Genomic DNA, 15,325 nt, shown 5'->3' on the forward strand with positions numbered 1-15,325 from the left:
ACTGGGTGCAGCTGCTCCCGTGGGCGGAGTTCTCTTATAATAACCATACCAGTGAGTCCACCACCTCCAGTCCATTCTTCATAGTATACGGTCAACATCTTCGAATACCCCTGCCTGGCTCTACTATGTCTCAGGTGCCTGCAGCCGACTCTACCTTCAGGAACTTTCTGCAGATATGGCAGCAGACACGATCTTCTATTCTGCTGGAGGTGGACCGCATGAACAGAAAGGCAGACACTAGAAGACGAGAACCCCCCCAGTTTATTCCAGGTACAAAGGTCTGGCTGTCTTACAGGAATATCCAGCTGAGGGTGCCGTCTTGCAAATTTGCTCCCAGGTTCCTTGGACCCTTCGAGATTCTGCTGCAGATCAATCCTGTGTCGTACAAGCTTCGACTGCCTCCTACCCTCAAGATCCATAACTCCTTCCACGTCTCCTTGTTAAAACCTGTGGTTCTGAACCGCTACTCCAGGACTCCTAGTGGCTCCTGGCGGTTCATCCAGAACTTTCGAAGTGAGGGAAATCTTGGCCACCAAGAAAGTAGGAGGCAGGACGTTTTACCTGGTGGATTGGAGGGGATTTGGTCCAGAGGAGAGGTCTTGGGAGCCAGAGGAGAACATCGATGCCCCTGTCCTCGTGAAGAAGTTTCTTTCCCGCTCTGGTCCCAAGAAGAGGATACTGTTACGTCTATAGCCGGGGGTCGTCGTTCTGACTTACCCCTTGACGATCCCGGCCATGGACGTTCCGCTTCTCGGCGTTCGCTCCCTCCAGGGAGACGCCGGCACTCTCTTCCGGGTCCTCGGACTGTGTCCCGCAGGGCGCGCGCGGCCGTGCGTGCATGGCCTTAAAGGGCCAGTACGTGTCCATCTGCCTTACATCAATTATCAGCCCAAATGGCTGCTGGACTATAATAAGGGGCCCTGCCCACTGGTTCCTTGCCTGAGCGTTGTTGTATACCCTAGTTTGTCTTGCTAAAGGTCTCCCAGTGTTTTCCAGTTCCCAGTGTTACCCGTTCCTACTGCCTGTACCCTGTATCCCGTGCTATCGTTACCTGCTGTGAAAGTCAAGTCGTGTCTTCCCGCTGCATCCGCGCTGTCACCTGCTGTGAAAGTCAAGTCGTGTCTTCCCGCTGCATCTGCGGCGTCACCTGATGTGAAAGTCAAGTCGTGTCTTCCCGCTGCATCCGCGGCGTCACCTGCTGTGAAAGTCAAGTCGTGTCTTCCCGCGGCATCCGCGGTGTCACCTGCTGTGAAAGTCAAGTCGTGCTCCTGCCACTGTCTACATTGCCTCAGGTACCCGTTCAGAACTATAGACATTGTTTTGTACCTTGTTGGCCAGCTGCTACCCCGCTACGCGGTATGGAACAGTGGGTCCATACCCCGCACTGTGACAGCTGGACCCTTATACATCTCAGATCTCATCACCATATACCAAACCCCTCATGCTATAGACTAGCAGATATCATCTTTCCTCATTGCAGTTTCTCACTTTTCCAGGACTTTTCCCGTGCTGCACCCATTCTATGGAACTAGTTGCCACATACTATTAAACCTAAATCAAATATTCACAGCCCTGAAATTCTTTTTATTAAGATCATTTCATCATGATTATATTGCATTATTTTAACATTTATTTCGGCAGCAACCACAGCTCATGGCCCAAATACAACCTGACCTGATCAGAGACACCTCTCCTTTCTCCTACTTTCCCACCTTTGTTGCAGTACTATGGACAGATACTGACTAGCCACCTATGTTCATCATCTTCCCTTATTACAGTCTCTCATTCTCATTTGCAGGACTTCTCCCGTGCTTCACCCATCCTATGAAACTCTTTGCCATGTACCATAAGACTTGCTTAACAGCCTTGAAAACTCATTTCAGCAAGATCATTTCATCTTGAGTATGTGACATTATTTTAAATAGAATTTTACCTGGTCCAAAAACAACTTGACCAAGACACCTTATTGCGACCAGCAAGTTGCGGACCCACTGTGCTACACCACCAGTTTGAAATAGAGCCACCTCTAAGGGCGTTATTTATGAGAAGTTTCCCCGGTATTCACCCGTTAACCCCCATACGGGGATCAGAACTTCACTGCGGGGAGACTACCAGGTCGCTATTTCTTGAGGTGGTCCCGTTGAGAGTAGTGGCTGGCCCAGCAGACCAGGATGATATGGTGTAGTACACTGGGGGTACAGGCACTGGCAGACGATACCTTAGAAGACGGGTGTGGATTAGAGGATACTATTTGTAATCGGTAGTAAGTCTCAGACTCGTCTCAGGTAGTTGGATACAGACTGGCAGTAGATAGTGGAATGCAGACTAATGGACTAATGGTGGGTAACAGGATATGACCTGGAAGCAGGTAGCAGAATGCAGACTGGTAGCGATAGCTGGATACAGGCTGGCAGCAGATAGCTGGACAAAAGCTGGTACCGGATAGCTGGACACACACTGGTAGCGGATAGCTGGATACAGACTGGTAGCAGATAAATGTATACAGGCTAATAAAAGATAGAAAGGTGCGGACTGGAATCAGGATGCAAACAGGAACCCTTGCCGGACACAACTAGGTTACATCAAAGTTACTCAGGCACCAGATGATCTGAGTAGGGGCCTTAAACAGTCCTGGAGCGCCAGGGATTGGATTGGGTTTTTTTTTGAATTGCAAGCTTACCCTTTAAGAGATGGCTAGGAAGCGTGTGCGCGTCCTAAGGAATCTGACATCCGCAAGCACAGTCAGGATGGAGATGCCTGTGGCCACAAACAATAGAAGGTACAGGTCGCCGGCGAGGCAGGTAAGCGTCCAGGCAGCGAGGATCGCCGGCAGGGGCCTGGCGTTACATTCCTTTTGTCTTAAGTTGCTACCCTCATTGCAGCACTATGACCAGACTATCTAGTTCATGCTTGTGTATTTGTATGACCCCCATTGTACATACAAGTGGTTTGTCCCTGGCCCACAATTAGCCCTTTCAACTTATTGTGTCCCACTTCTCATCCTGTCCTAATGGTGGAACGAAAAAGTTGCAGCATGCATGAATGTGCAGCTCGCACGTCTTCAGCAACTGTGTGATACTATGCACCAACGTAGCTATAGAGGGTGTAAACATACAGCAGTAGACCTAAGGGTACCCATAGCCCCCTCTTTCGCACAAGAAGATATCAGTATTATAAATGGCAAATGATAGGTAGGAGCTCCATTACAGATTTTGTATTGGGGCACAGGAGGTTCAAGTTAAGCCTTTGATGCTATCTCAAAATCATCAAGTATTTCTAAGGACTGTACCTGCTCCTTGTTAAATCTTCGCCATGAAGGATCCAGACGTAGAAGTGTGTACCCAATAAAGGGGTCATTGATTGTATGGCTCATTATGAATAATTAATAACCGTCTTGGAAAACCAAAGTGAAAACATACAGTATTTAGAGTGTGTAGCTTAATGCTTATAAATATTCTAATATACCTCAACTGATTAAAAGTAAATGAACATAAATCATCTCACGCGAGGATCGGTCAGTGTTAATATACACACAGAAAATTCAAAACTGACTATTAATATAAGCCACAAACAAGATGTGCATTTCATCTGCCTGATTAAGATCTCCTGTGACTTATTATCCAAGCCCGAGATGAGATGCCTGGTACATAAGTCAATTACAACCCTGGACGAAACGGAAGGAAAATGTTACGGAAGACATACCATTAACTTAATATATACTGTATGTACATGTTGAATTAATAAACAGCCGAGAAAATCTAGATTTCTCATTGCCAGATATTGCTGCATTCCGAAAGTAACTCTACAGAAATATTTTTTTATTTTTTTATTTAGCTTTTGATGCTTTTTATGCAAAAGCTAATAACCGATAATTATAATAATATGACAGCACTTAACACACTCCCAACCTCAATATTGTCCTTATACACATTTATATTATTAAGACGATATTTAAAGAGAACCCCCATTTTTTATCATATTCTTCTTTTTAGGTCCAAAATTCTGTGCAGATTAATGTCATAACCCCCCAAACAATCACATTAAAATAAAAAACCCTCCCCTGAAAATGTCCCTTTATTTAATTGTAGACATTGAATTTATTACTCATGTAAATATAGTCAGCGCATTATTCTGGGTCCCTTTGCTAATTTTTGCCTTAAAGGCTATGTACACCTAATGTCTAGCAGTTTGTTTAGTGCAACTTTCAAACTACCTTAAAAATATTAAATATTAAAAATAATTTTTACTTTTAGAGATACAGCTGCTTTGTATCCTGTATACAGAGCAGCTGTATCGTGTGCTAAGATCTGAATCTGCCGGGTCAGCGGGACTGATGGGTTCAGTGTCAGCGGGCCCTATGTGTCCGTCATACAGAATCGAGCTGTTACCGATCACATCTAAGTTCATAACTCAGATGTGATCGATAACAGATGGATCCTGTGGGTCAGAGTCACACAGGACCCACTGTCACTGAACCCGTCCGTCCCGCTGACCTGGCAGATTCAGGTCTTAGCGCACGATACAGCTGCTCTGTATACAGGATACAAAGCAGCTGTATCTCAAAAATTATTTTTAAGAAAAAGTATTTGGACAGTTGCACAAAACAAACTGATAACAGTTTTTATCGTCGACACACTTGTAGCAGCGGTTCACAGTATTACACATTCAAATTTCTTTTATCAATGTAGCCGTATGGGGTCTTGTTTTTTGTATTTTTTTTAGAAACAATTTTCAGGGAAAATGTATGTAGCATTCAAAGTAATCTATGAGTAAAATGCCTAAAAATCTAAAAAAAAAAAACCCATGGTTTCAGCCAGTGTCCCCCCCCCCATCATTTGCTCTTTATCATGCATGTGTTTTTTTTTTAAATTCAGCAGGTTATTATGAATATAGGGATAATATATGTATGAGACCAGGAAAAATTGGGTTTGGATCCAGCACCGACGATTCAATAAAATGGAAGGAATATTTCCAAGTTTAATGGGCCAGTACAATTGGCAAGTTAAAATCAGGAATGAGGAGCACGGCGTGACATCCTGATAGTGTAAGGAAGAAAGTGATAGTGGTGAATGAGAAGCCTACGCGTTTCAGACGCTGCGAGCGTCCTTAATCATGGCTTGTGTATGTGGCTGCACATCGCGTTCTAGTAAGAACGCGATGCTGCTGTGTAAATGAATGGAGAGAAGTGTATGATGCTGATTGGTCACTGATTGGTCAGCGTCATACACTCCTCTGTACAACGCCCACTTGGTCGAAAGTAAAAACACGCCTACTTGGGCATTAAGAAACTCATTAGCATAAAGCTAAAAATCGCTAATAAAGTGGTTTAAAATAGATCGTTTTTCTAAATAAAAAGCATTACTGTCACTTACATTACAGCGCCCATCTCCTTATATAGGAGATAGGACACTTATAATGTGGTGACAGAGCCTCTTTAAATAACCTTGTCAAATACCAACCAACTGCACAGTGTCCTATTGTGACATCACCATCAGTCAATATGTGCGTGAATAAGATGTGACCTCCTCTTGAAAAATAAAATTCTAGTAGTTGGCGAGAAATATATTAAATGGTGCACCCTTCATAATAAATTTGGTGTATTGTGACCTCTCAGAGCAGTTGAAGACAAAAGTAAAAACAATTGTGCCATTTTTTTTTGCACATTTCAATGTGACTCGCATTTTACTCCAAAATCGCATTTTGTAGTAAAATGTTATTTAAAAAAAAAAAAGGTGCAAATATTTTGATAAATGTTGACCAATGATGTGTTTTCTAAGTGAGATGTCCATGTGGTTGCTGTAAAGCAAATCTCTGAACTGCTGTTCACAGCTTACGTAAGCAGCTCAAGCGAGATGGCTGCCCCCCAATCATGTACAGAAAATAGAATACAAAAATATACAATAAAAAAATAGATTAGAATTTTTCTTTTATAATTAGTAAAATAATTTAAAAAATCTTCTAAGCTATTCTCTATAATCTGATCCAGGAATCCTTGTGCTTCCAGGGTAGCAGCGGCATGATCTGCCTCTATGGTAGGTGCACCTTGGTGATGGAGGGCTGTTTTACATGGCTGCCGTGCGCAGTCACATCATCCAACATGAAACAGAATTACACTGAAGTAAGTGAAACATACCAAATACCTTACACATGCCATTAATGCAGACGTCTCTGCTGTCATTCCCCTCAAAACATGGAGTCCCGTCAATGACTGCGTCGAGGAGCTTGTCACCAAAATTGGCGTCTGCGTTTCGGCAATGAAGTTCACAGGGATTAACTGCGGAGAAGAATAAAGATAATATAAGCATGTGAATCCAGCTGACATGGAAATGACATTATCATTTTATTTTTGTATAATGTTATAAATGTAATGAACACACAGGCGTTTGGGGCACAATATTAAGAAGTAGCGGTAGACCAATACTGTATTTTAGTGCTCTCCAACATATGACTCTCCAGTAGGGCTGGGCAATTAATCAAAAAATAACCGAAACCGAAATTTAGCGCAATTAATCGACATCATCTTGTGCATTTCAGTTTTTTCAATTATTTTTATTTTTCCTAGGCACTATACTGTGTGGAGGGGAGCTATAGGGGACAGTTTTCTGTGTGGAGGGCAGCTATAGGGGGCATTATTCTGTATGGAGGGCAGGTATAGGGGGCACTATACTGTGTGGAGGGCAGCTATAGGGGCATTATAATGTGTGGAGGGCAGCTATAGGGGCATTATACTGTCTGGAGGGCAGCTATAGGGGCATTATAATGTGTGGAGGGCAGCAATCGGAGCATTATAATGTGTGAAGGGCAGTTATAGGAGCATTATAATGTGTGTAGGGCAGTTATTGGGGAATTATACTGTGTGGAGGGCAGTTATGGGGGAATTATACTGTCTGGAGGGTAGTTATGGGGGTATTATACTGTCTGGAGGGCAGTTATGGGGGCATTATACTATGAAGGGCAGTTATGGGGAGCATTATACTGTGTGGAGGGCAGCTACAGGGGCAATATATTGTGTTGGTGCAGCTATGGGACATTATACTATGTGGTGACCACTATGGGGCAGTGTCAGGGGGTAAGTTATATACAGTAGTATATAGCAGGCTCGGGCGATAAATATAAATTCAATGGTGTAGCATGCAAATAGGGGGCATGGTATGAAAAAAGTGGTGTGGCCTAAATAATCGTTCATTAACCCCTTCCCTCTTTAGCCACTTTTGACCTTCCTGACAGAGCCTCATTTTTCAAATCTGTCATGTTTCACTTTATGTGGTAATAACGTTGAAATGCTTTCACCTATCCGGGCGATTCTGAGATTGTTTTCTCGTGACACATTGGACTTTAAGATAGTGGTAAAATTTGGTCGATACATTCAGTATTTAATTGTGAAAAACACGAAAATATAGTGAAAAATTGCAAAAATTAGCATTTTTCTCAATTTAAATGTATCTGCTTGTAAGACAGGCAGTTATACCACACAAAATTGTTGCTAATTAACATCCCCCATATATCTACTTTAGATTGGCATTGTTTTTTGAACACCCTTTTATTTTTCTATGACCTCACAAGGCTTAGAACTTTAGCAGCAATTTCTCACATTTTCAAGAAAATTTCAAAAGGCTATTTTTACAGGGGCCAGTTCAGTTGTGAAGTGGTTTTGAGGGCCTTATATATTAGAAACCCCCAAAAAGTCACCCCATTTTAAAACTTCACCCCTCAAAGTATTCAAAACAGCATTTAGAAAATGTCTTAACCCTTTACACATTTCACAGGAATTAAAGCAAAGTAGAGGTGAAATTTACAAATTTCATATTTTTTTGCAGAAATAAATTTTTAATACAATTTTTTTTATAACACAGAAGGTTTTACCAGAGAAATGCAACTCAATATTTGTTGCCCAGTTTCTGCAGTTTTAGGAAATATCCCACATGTGGTCGTAGCGTGCTACTGGAATGAAGCACCGGCCTCAGAAGCAAAGGAGCACCTAGTGGATTTTGGGGCCTTATTTTTGTTAGAATATATTTTAGGCACCATGTCGGGTTTGAAGGGCTCTTGCGGTGCCAAAACAGTGAAAATCCCCCAAAAGTGACCCCATCTGGGAAACTAGACACCTCAAGGAAATTATCTAGGGGTGTAGTGAGCATTTTGACCGCACAGGTTTTTTACAGAAATTATTGGAAGTAGGCCGTGAAAATTAAAATCAACATTTCTTCAAAGAAAATGTAGGTTTAGCGATTTTTTTTCTCATTTCCACAAGGATTAAAGGAGAAAAAGCATCGGAAAATTTGTAAAGCAATTTCTCCCGAGTAAAACACTACCCCACATGTGGTAATAAATTGATATTTGGACACACGGCAGGGCTTAGAAGGGAAAGAGCGCCGTTTGGCTTTTGGAGCTCAAATTTAGCAGGAATGGTTTGAGAGGCGATGTCACATTTACAAAGCCCCTGAGGGGACAAAACAGTGGAAACCCCCCACAAGTGACCCCATTTCGGAAACTACACCCATTGAGGAAATTATCTAGGGGTATAGTGAGCGTTTTGACCCAACAGGTTTTTTGCATAAATTATTGGAAGTAGGCTGTGAAAATGATAATCTAAATTTTTTCAAAGAAAATGTAGGTTTAGCTAATTTATTCTCATTTCCACAAGGACTGAAGGAGAAAAAGCACCGTAAAATTTGTAAAGCAATTTCTCCCGAGTAAAACAATCCCCCACATGTGGTAATAAACGGTTGTTTGGACACACGGCAGGGCTTAGAAGGGAAAGAGCGCCATTTGGCTTTTGGAGTCCACATTTAGCAGGAATGGTTTGCGGAGGCCATGTCACATTTGCAAAGCCCCTGAGGGGACAAAACAATGAAAACGCCCAAAAAGGGACTCCATTTAGGAAACTACACCTCTTGAGGAATTCATCTAGGGGTGTAGTAAGCATTTTGACCCCACAGACGTTTCATAGAATTTATTAGAATTAGGCAGTGAAAATAAAAACAGTCCTTTTTCTTCAATAAGACGTAGCTTTAGCGCAAATTTTTTAATTTTCTCAACAAATAAAGGAAAAAAAGAACCCAAAATTTGTAAAGCAATTTCTCCTGAGTACGGCAATACCCCATATGTGGTCATAAACTGCTGTTTGGGCAAACGGCAGGGCTCAGAAGGAAAGGACCGCCATTTGGAGTGCAGATGTTGCTGGATTGGTTTCTGGGCGCCTGTGGGCCCAAAACAGTGGAAACCCCCCAGAAGTGACCCCATTTTGGAAACGACACCCCTCAATGCATTTACCAAGGGGTGTAGTAAGCATTTTAACCCTGCAGGTGTTTTGTAGAAATTAGTGTTCACTCGATGTTGCAGAGTGAAAATGGGATTTTCTTCCATAGATATGCCAATATGTGGTGCCCGGCTTGTGCCACCATAACAAGACAGCCCTCTAATTATTATGCGGTGTTTCCCGGTTTTAGAAACACCCTACATGTGGCCCTAATCTTTTGCCTGGACATATGACAGGGCTCAGGAGTGAAGAGTACCATGCGGAGTGGAGGCCTAATTTGGCGATTTACAAAGTATTGGTTCACAACTGCAGAGGCTCAGATGTGAAATAATAAAAAGAAACCCCTGAGAAGTGACCCCATTATGGAAACTGCACCCCTCAAGGCATTTATTAAGAGGTGTAGTGAGGATTTTCACCCAACAGGTCTTTTCCATAAATGAATGCACTGCGGATGGTGCAAATTAAAAATTTATATTTTTCCCTAGATATGCCATTCAGTGGCAAATATGTCATGCCAAGCTTATGACACTGGAGACACACACCACAAAAATTGTTAAAAGGGTTCTCCCGGGTATGACGATGCCATATATGTTGAAGGAAACTGCTGTTTGGGCACGCTGTAGGGTTCAGAGCCGAGGGAGCACCATTTGGCTTTTGGAGAGCGGATTTTGCTTGGTACTAAATTTGTTTGAGTATTGCTGGTGTTTTATAATGTGGGGGTACATGTAAGCGGGGCGGAGTATATAAGGGGCATAGTCAGGTGGTATGAAAAAAAATTAATAATCCATAGATGTGTGTTACGCTGTGAAGCAATCCTTTCCGCACAGGCCAGTGTCGCACTGATAAATGGTGTAATTTCTTATCCCCCTTTTGGTCCACACTCCGCACCTTTGTAGTTTGGGGAATTTTGCTGTGAAGTGTTGTCCTGGTATAATACGGGCACCGTCGCTTCCAGCGGATATGTTTGGGCTCTCCCTTTCCTGTAGTTATTATTGGTACCATTTTGGGGTACATGCAGTGGCGTAACTACCGCGGTAGCAGCAGTAGCGGCTGCTACGGGGCCCGGGGCTTGAGGGGGCCCGGTGGCGCCGCTAGCAGCCGTTATGGCTACTACAGCGGTAGCGTTGCTACTGTGGGGCCCGCGACGCCGAGCCTTACACAGGCCCTCTCATGCCTGTAGGTGTCGCTAGCACCGGAGGGGGCCCCAGTGCTAGCGGCAGCCAAATACATGTATTAGCACTGAATGGCCGGGCATGTTCCGTGCCTGACCATCCAGTGCCTTACAATGACACTGATTGGCTAGCGGCGCGATGACATCATCGCGCCGCTTCCATGCTTGGAAGGTGCTGATTGGCGGGGCAAGTCATTCTGCCCCGCCAATCAGCGTCATTGGAGGACGCTCGTTCAGCTCCTGCAGACATGCTCAGAAGAGAGCATGTCTGCATCGCCAGTGAACAGCGTGGGAACCGGAGAATGTGAGTATGTCAAGTTTTTGTTTTTTTTCCCTCATAAAAATGTGAATGGCATTATCTATAGTGGGGGGGTGGGGGGTCATCTTTATGTGGGCTATTATATATAGGGGGTCTATGTGTGGGGCAGTAGCTACAGGGGGGTCTAGATGTGGGGGTGTGGGCCATTATATACAGGGGGCTCTATACGTGGGCCATTATATACAGGGGGCTCTATATGTTGGCCACTATATACAGGGGGGTCTATATGTGGGCCACTATATACAGGGGGGTCTATATGTGGGTCACTATATACAGGGGGGTCTATATGTGTTACACTATATACAGGGGTGGGTTACCTGTGGGGCACTAGCAACAGGGTGGCTATATGTAGTGCACAGTCTACAGGGGTGGGCTATATGTGGGACACTATATACAGGGGGAGCTATATGTGAGACACTATATACAGAGGTGGGCTATACGTGGAGCACTAACTATAGGGGAAGCTATATGTAGGGCAGCACGGTGGCTCAGTGGTTAGCACTATTGCCTTGCAGCTCTGGAGTCCATATGTGGGCACTATCTACAGGGGCTTCTATGTAGGTCACTATCTACAGGGGGCATGTTGTGTGTTTGTGACAGTTATATTTAGATGTGTTGAGAATTTTAACTTTGTTTACAGGTGCACAAATGTTTTAATAGTGAGAAGCTGAAGACATCTAAACGGAAAACTGCAGAAATGGGTCATGGCCGGGAGAAATCCATCATAGATGTCTGAACCGGAGGGAGAAGAAAAGAACTAGAATCTGAGACGTCACCGGTGAGTCACTTAATGTAAATGTTTATTCTGCCTCTAATCAGTAATGTAGTCACTGTATGATCTGCAGCGAGATGATGGTGATAGGATTTTTTTTGTGAAACCGCATCTCCCAGCATATCCTTACCATTGTTCCGGCCATGCTGGGAGCTGTAGTTTTACGCCGTACAAACCTATACGAAGTGGCGTAACTACCGCTATAGCAGCCGTAGCGACTTCTACAGGGCCTGCAGCATGAGGGGGCCCGTGCCACCCGCCGGCACGGCCCCCTCCCATGGCCGCAGGCTCCGCTAGCAGCCGCTATGGCTGCTACAGCGCGACGCCACTGAAGGGGTTGTTCCTACATAAAGACATGTATCCCCTATCCACAGGATAGGGGATACATGTGTGATCGCTGGCAGCGATGAGGAGAACGGGGGACCGAAAGTCCCCCCTAAGTTCTCCATGACAAACCTTGGACTTCCGGGGTCTGTGTCGGCAGCTCCGTAGAAATGAATGGAGCGCCGGTTGCGCTTGTGCGCATGCGTGACTAGCGCTCCTTTCATTTTTATTGAACTGCGCAGACGCCGGAAGTCCGAGGTTAGTCATGGAGAACTTCGGGGGACTTTCGGTCCCCCGTTCTCCTTATCACTGCCAGCGATCACACATGTATCCCCTATCCTGTGGATAGGGGATGCATGTCTTTTGTAGGACAAACTATAGGACGTTTTTTTTTGGGGGGGGGGCTATATGGCGTTATCTACAGAGGGGTTCTGTATGGCGTTATCTACAGGGGGGGCTGTATGGCGTTCTCTACAGGGGGGACTGTATGGCGTTATCTACAGGGGGGCTGTATGGCGTTATCTACAGAGGGGGTCTGTATGGCGTTATCTACAGGGGGGCTGTATGGCGTTATCTGCAGGGGGCTGTGTATGGTGCTATCTATAGGGGGCGCTATGTGGTGGAATCTATAGGGAGGCACTATCTACAAGGGGGGGGGGGTTGTGTGATACCCAGCAGAGGGGGGGCCCCAGTCAAAAGTTTGCTATGGGGCCCAGTCTTTCCTAGTTACGCCCCTGGGTACATGTGACTTTTTGATCACCTTTTATCCTATTTTTTGGGATGCCAGGTAAACAAAAAAATGCAATTCTGGCACAGCTTTTTTCGGTTTTTTTATACAGCGTTCACCATGCGTTATAAACTACATGTTAACTTTATTCAGTGGGTCAGTCCGATTCCGGCGATACCTAATTTATAGCACTTTTTTATGTTTTACAACTTTCTTCACAATAAAATTACTTTTGTAAAAAGAATGTATTTTTTTTCTGTCGCAAAGTTGTGAGAACCATAACGTTTTAATTTTTTTGTCGACGGAAGTGTATGAGGGCTTGTGTTTTGCGGGACGAGCTATAGTTTTTATAGGTACCATTTTTGGATACGTGCGACTTTTTGATCACTTTTTATTTTAATATTTGTAGGGCAAAGTGACTAAAAAACAGAAACTCTGGTAACGTTTTTTACGTTTTTTTTACGCTGTTCACCGCATGCAATAAATAATACAATATTTTGATACCTCAGGTCGTTACGGTCGTGGCGATACCAAATACATATGGTTTATTATTATTTCTCAATAATAAAGGACTTGATAAGAGTAAAAGGGGGATTGTGTTTTATTTGATTACTTGAAACTTTTATTGTTTTCAAACTTTTATTTTTTGCACTTTTTTTTTACACTTTTTTACACTTTTTTATACTTTTTTTACACTTTTCTTCAAGTCCCACTAGGGGACTTGAAGGGCCAACGGTCAGATTTTTTTTTTTCTAATACATTGCACTACCTATGTAGTGCAATGTATTAGATCTGTCAGTCATTCACTGACAGCAAGCCGATTAGGCTTCGCCTCCCGGCGGGGCCTAATAGGCTTCCGTAATGGCAGAGCAGGAGACCATTGTGTCTCCTGTTGCCATAACAGCAGTCGCCAGTCCCGATTGCCTGTCAGGGCTGGCGATCTGCTAGTAACCGCTACGATGCAGCAATCGCTTTCGATTGCTGCATCGAAGGGGTTAATGGCAGGGATCGGAGCTAGCTCCGGTTCCTGCCGTTACAGGTGGATGTCAGCTGTACAGTACAGCTGACATCCACCGCTGATGACGCCGGATCAGCTCTTGACCCGGCGCCATCTTGCCGGCAGCTACGGAAGCCGATCAGGCTCCGCCGCCGGGCGGATCTTGACCGGCTTCGGTGCTAGGCAGACCGGGAGGCCAGTATTAGGCCTCCGGTTGCCATTGCAGCCACCGGAACCCCGGCAATTTCATTGCTGGGGCTCCGATGAGCTGCAAACACCTTAAGTGCAGCGATCGCGTTTGAGCGCTGCACTTAAGGGGTTAATGGCGGGGATCGAAGCTAATTTCGGTCCCCGCCGTTACAGTCGGATGTCAGCTGTAAGATACAGCTGAGATCCGGTGATGATGGCACCGACTCAGTTTCTGAGCCGGTGCCAAACATTTGACTTACATGTACGGCATTTTGCGGGAAGTCAATGCTTTCCATGACGTACATGTACGGCAAATGTCGGGAAGGGGTTAATCGTAATCGAGGTTACATGTTCAATTAATAGTGATTTTGATTAAGGTCATAATCGCCCAGCCCTTCTCTCCAGGTATTGCAAAACTACAACTCCCAGCATGCCCTGACAGCCTGCGGCAACAATAGTGGCAGCAAAGTGTTTGACATAAGCAGAGCAGCCCCATATAAACTTTGCTAGTATAGTGCTTTTCTTCACAGAGCTGTAGAACTAAATGATAATATCCTGTCTGCTGCAGCCGCCACAAGGGGCAGCTCACTTTATACATACAAAAAAAAAAAAAAGCTGAGACACTGAAGTTTATGGGATTACTGTATATTCACATGCAGAAAGCTTTAGAGGTTGTCTTGCCTGCTTTTGCAGGAGTCGATGAGATCTCCTCTATTTATGGGAGCGTGGGAAAGTATGGTAAAGTATAACATTACCTTATTAATATAAATTTCCACTTGTTATTCTGTGACTAGCATTAGGTTAATGCTATTAAGTTAATTTCCTTAAACAGTTTTTTTCCGATCTTTAAAAATTGTATGTAGATGGTGTAAATGCAGTAAGATTAGTCACTTACTAATGTGCTGTCTGTAGCTGAACTGTCTCTGTAAGCCAGTCTCACATACAGTCACATGACAATACTCCTGGTGTTGTTCTCCTGCTTGGCTGGCAACCTGAACACTGAACACATGTTCATCTCCTTTCTCCCCCCTCCCTTATATCACACATCACATGCCTTTTATCTCCACTGCTCCCTGCTTTCCCTCTCCTTCCGTTTCTCTGGAGAGATTGTGTTTTACATGCTGGGCAGCAGATAGTGCAGAGTCTAGCAGAAGAACAGTAGAGCTGTGTTTCAGTAACAGACAGGGAGTAAATACAGCAATACCTTACACCTTGTAATAGAGGGGCATGCAAACAGCTATACATACAGGCAATGTCTATGAGAGGGGAGAGGAATAATTTGAATTGTAGTCTACATGCTAAACCTGCCACAAAAAGACCTGCCAGCATCAAAACAGATGTGCTATACAGAGCTGGGCAAGATAATGGAAACGTACAACTTCTGAGCTATGGTGGCATCGCCTGATAATCATTTAGACACATATAGGTACTTTTTTGTATTTTTTTAAAAAGCTCAAAAAACCCTTTGATATTTTCTGTCAGAGCCACATAACCCAGCAGAAGGCAGGCAAATGAACCACATAAAGATCGCCCACAGACCAAAGACTCGCATATTTTTAAAGGGGTT

The 15,325-nt window shown here is 44.1% G+C and overlaps 1 protein-coding gene across 1 annotated transcript in view; it reads right to left on the bottom strand.

Moving 5' to 3' along the window:
* ADAMTS12 (ADAM metallopeptidase with thrombospondin type 1 motif 12) overlaps nt 1–15,325 on the bottom strand; it is a 574,502-nt gene that overhangs the window by 168,557 nt on the left and 390,620 nt on the right. Inside the window, exon 14 of the mRNA XM_075847593.1 lies at nt 6,141–6,274. Coding sequence (XP_075703708.1) covers nt 6,141–6,274 — 134 coding nt within the window. The remainder of the gene's footprint in view (nt 1–6,140; nt 6,275–15,325) is intronic.

Source organism: Rhinoderma darwinii, chromosome 1 (assembly GCF_050947455.1).
Source record: "Rhinoderma darwinii isolate aRhiDar2 chromosome 1, aRhiDar2.hap1, whole genome shotgun sequence".
NCBI lineage: Eukaryota > Metazoa > Chordata > Amphibia > Anura > Rhinodermatidae > Rhinoderma > Rhinoderma darwinii.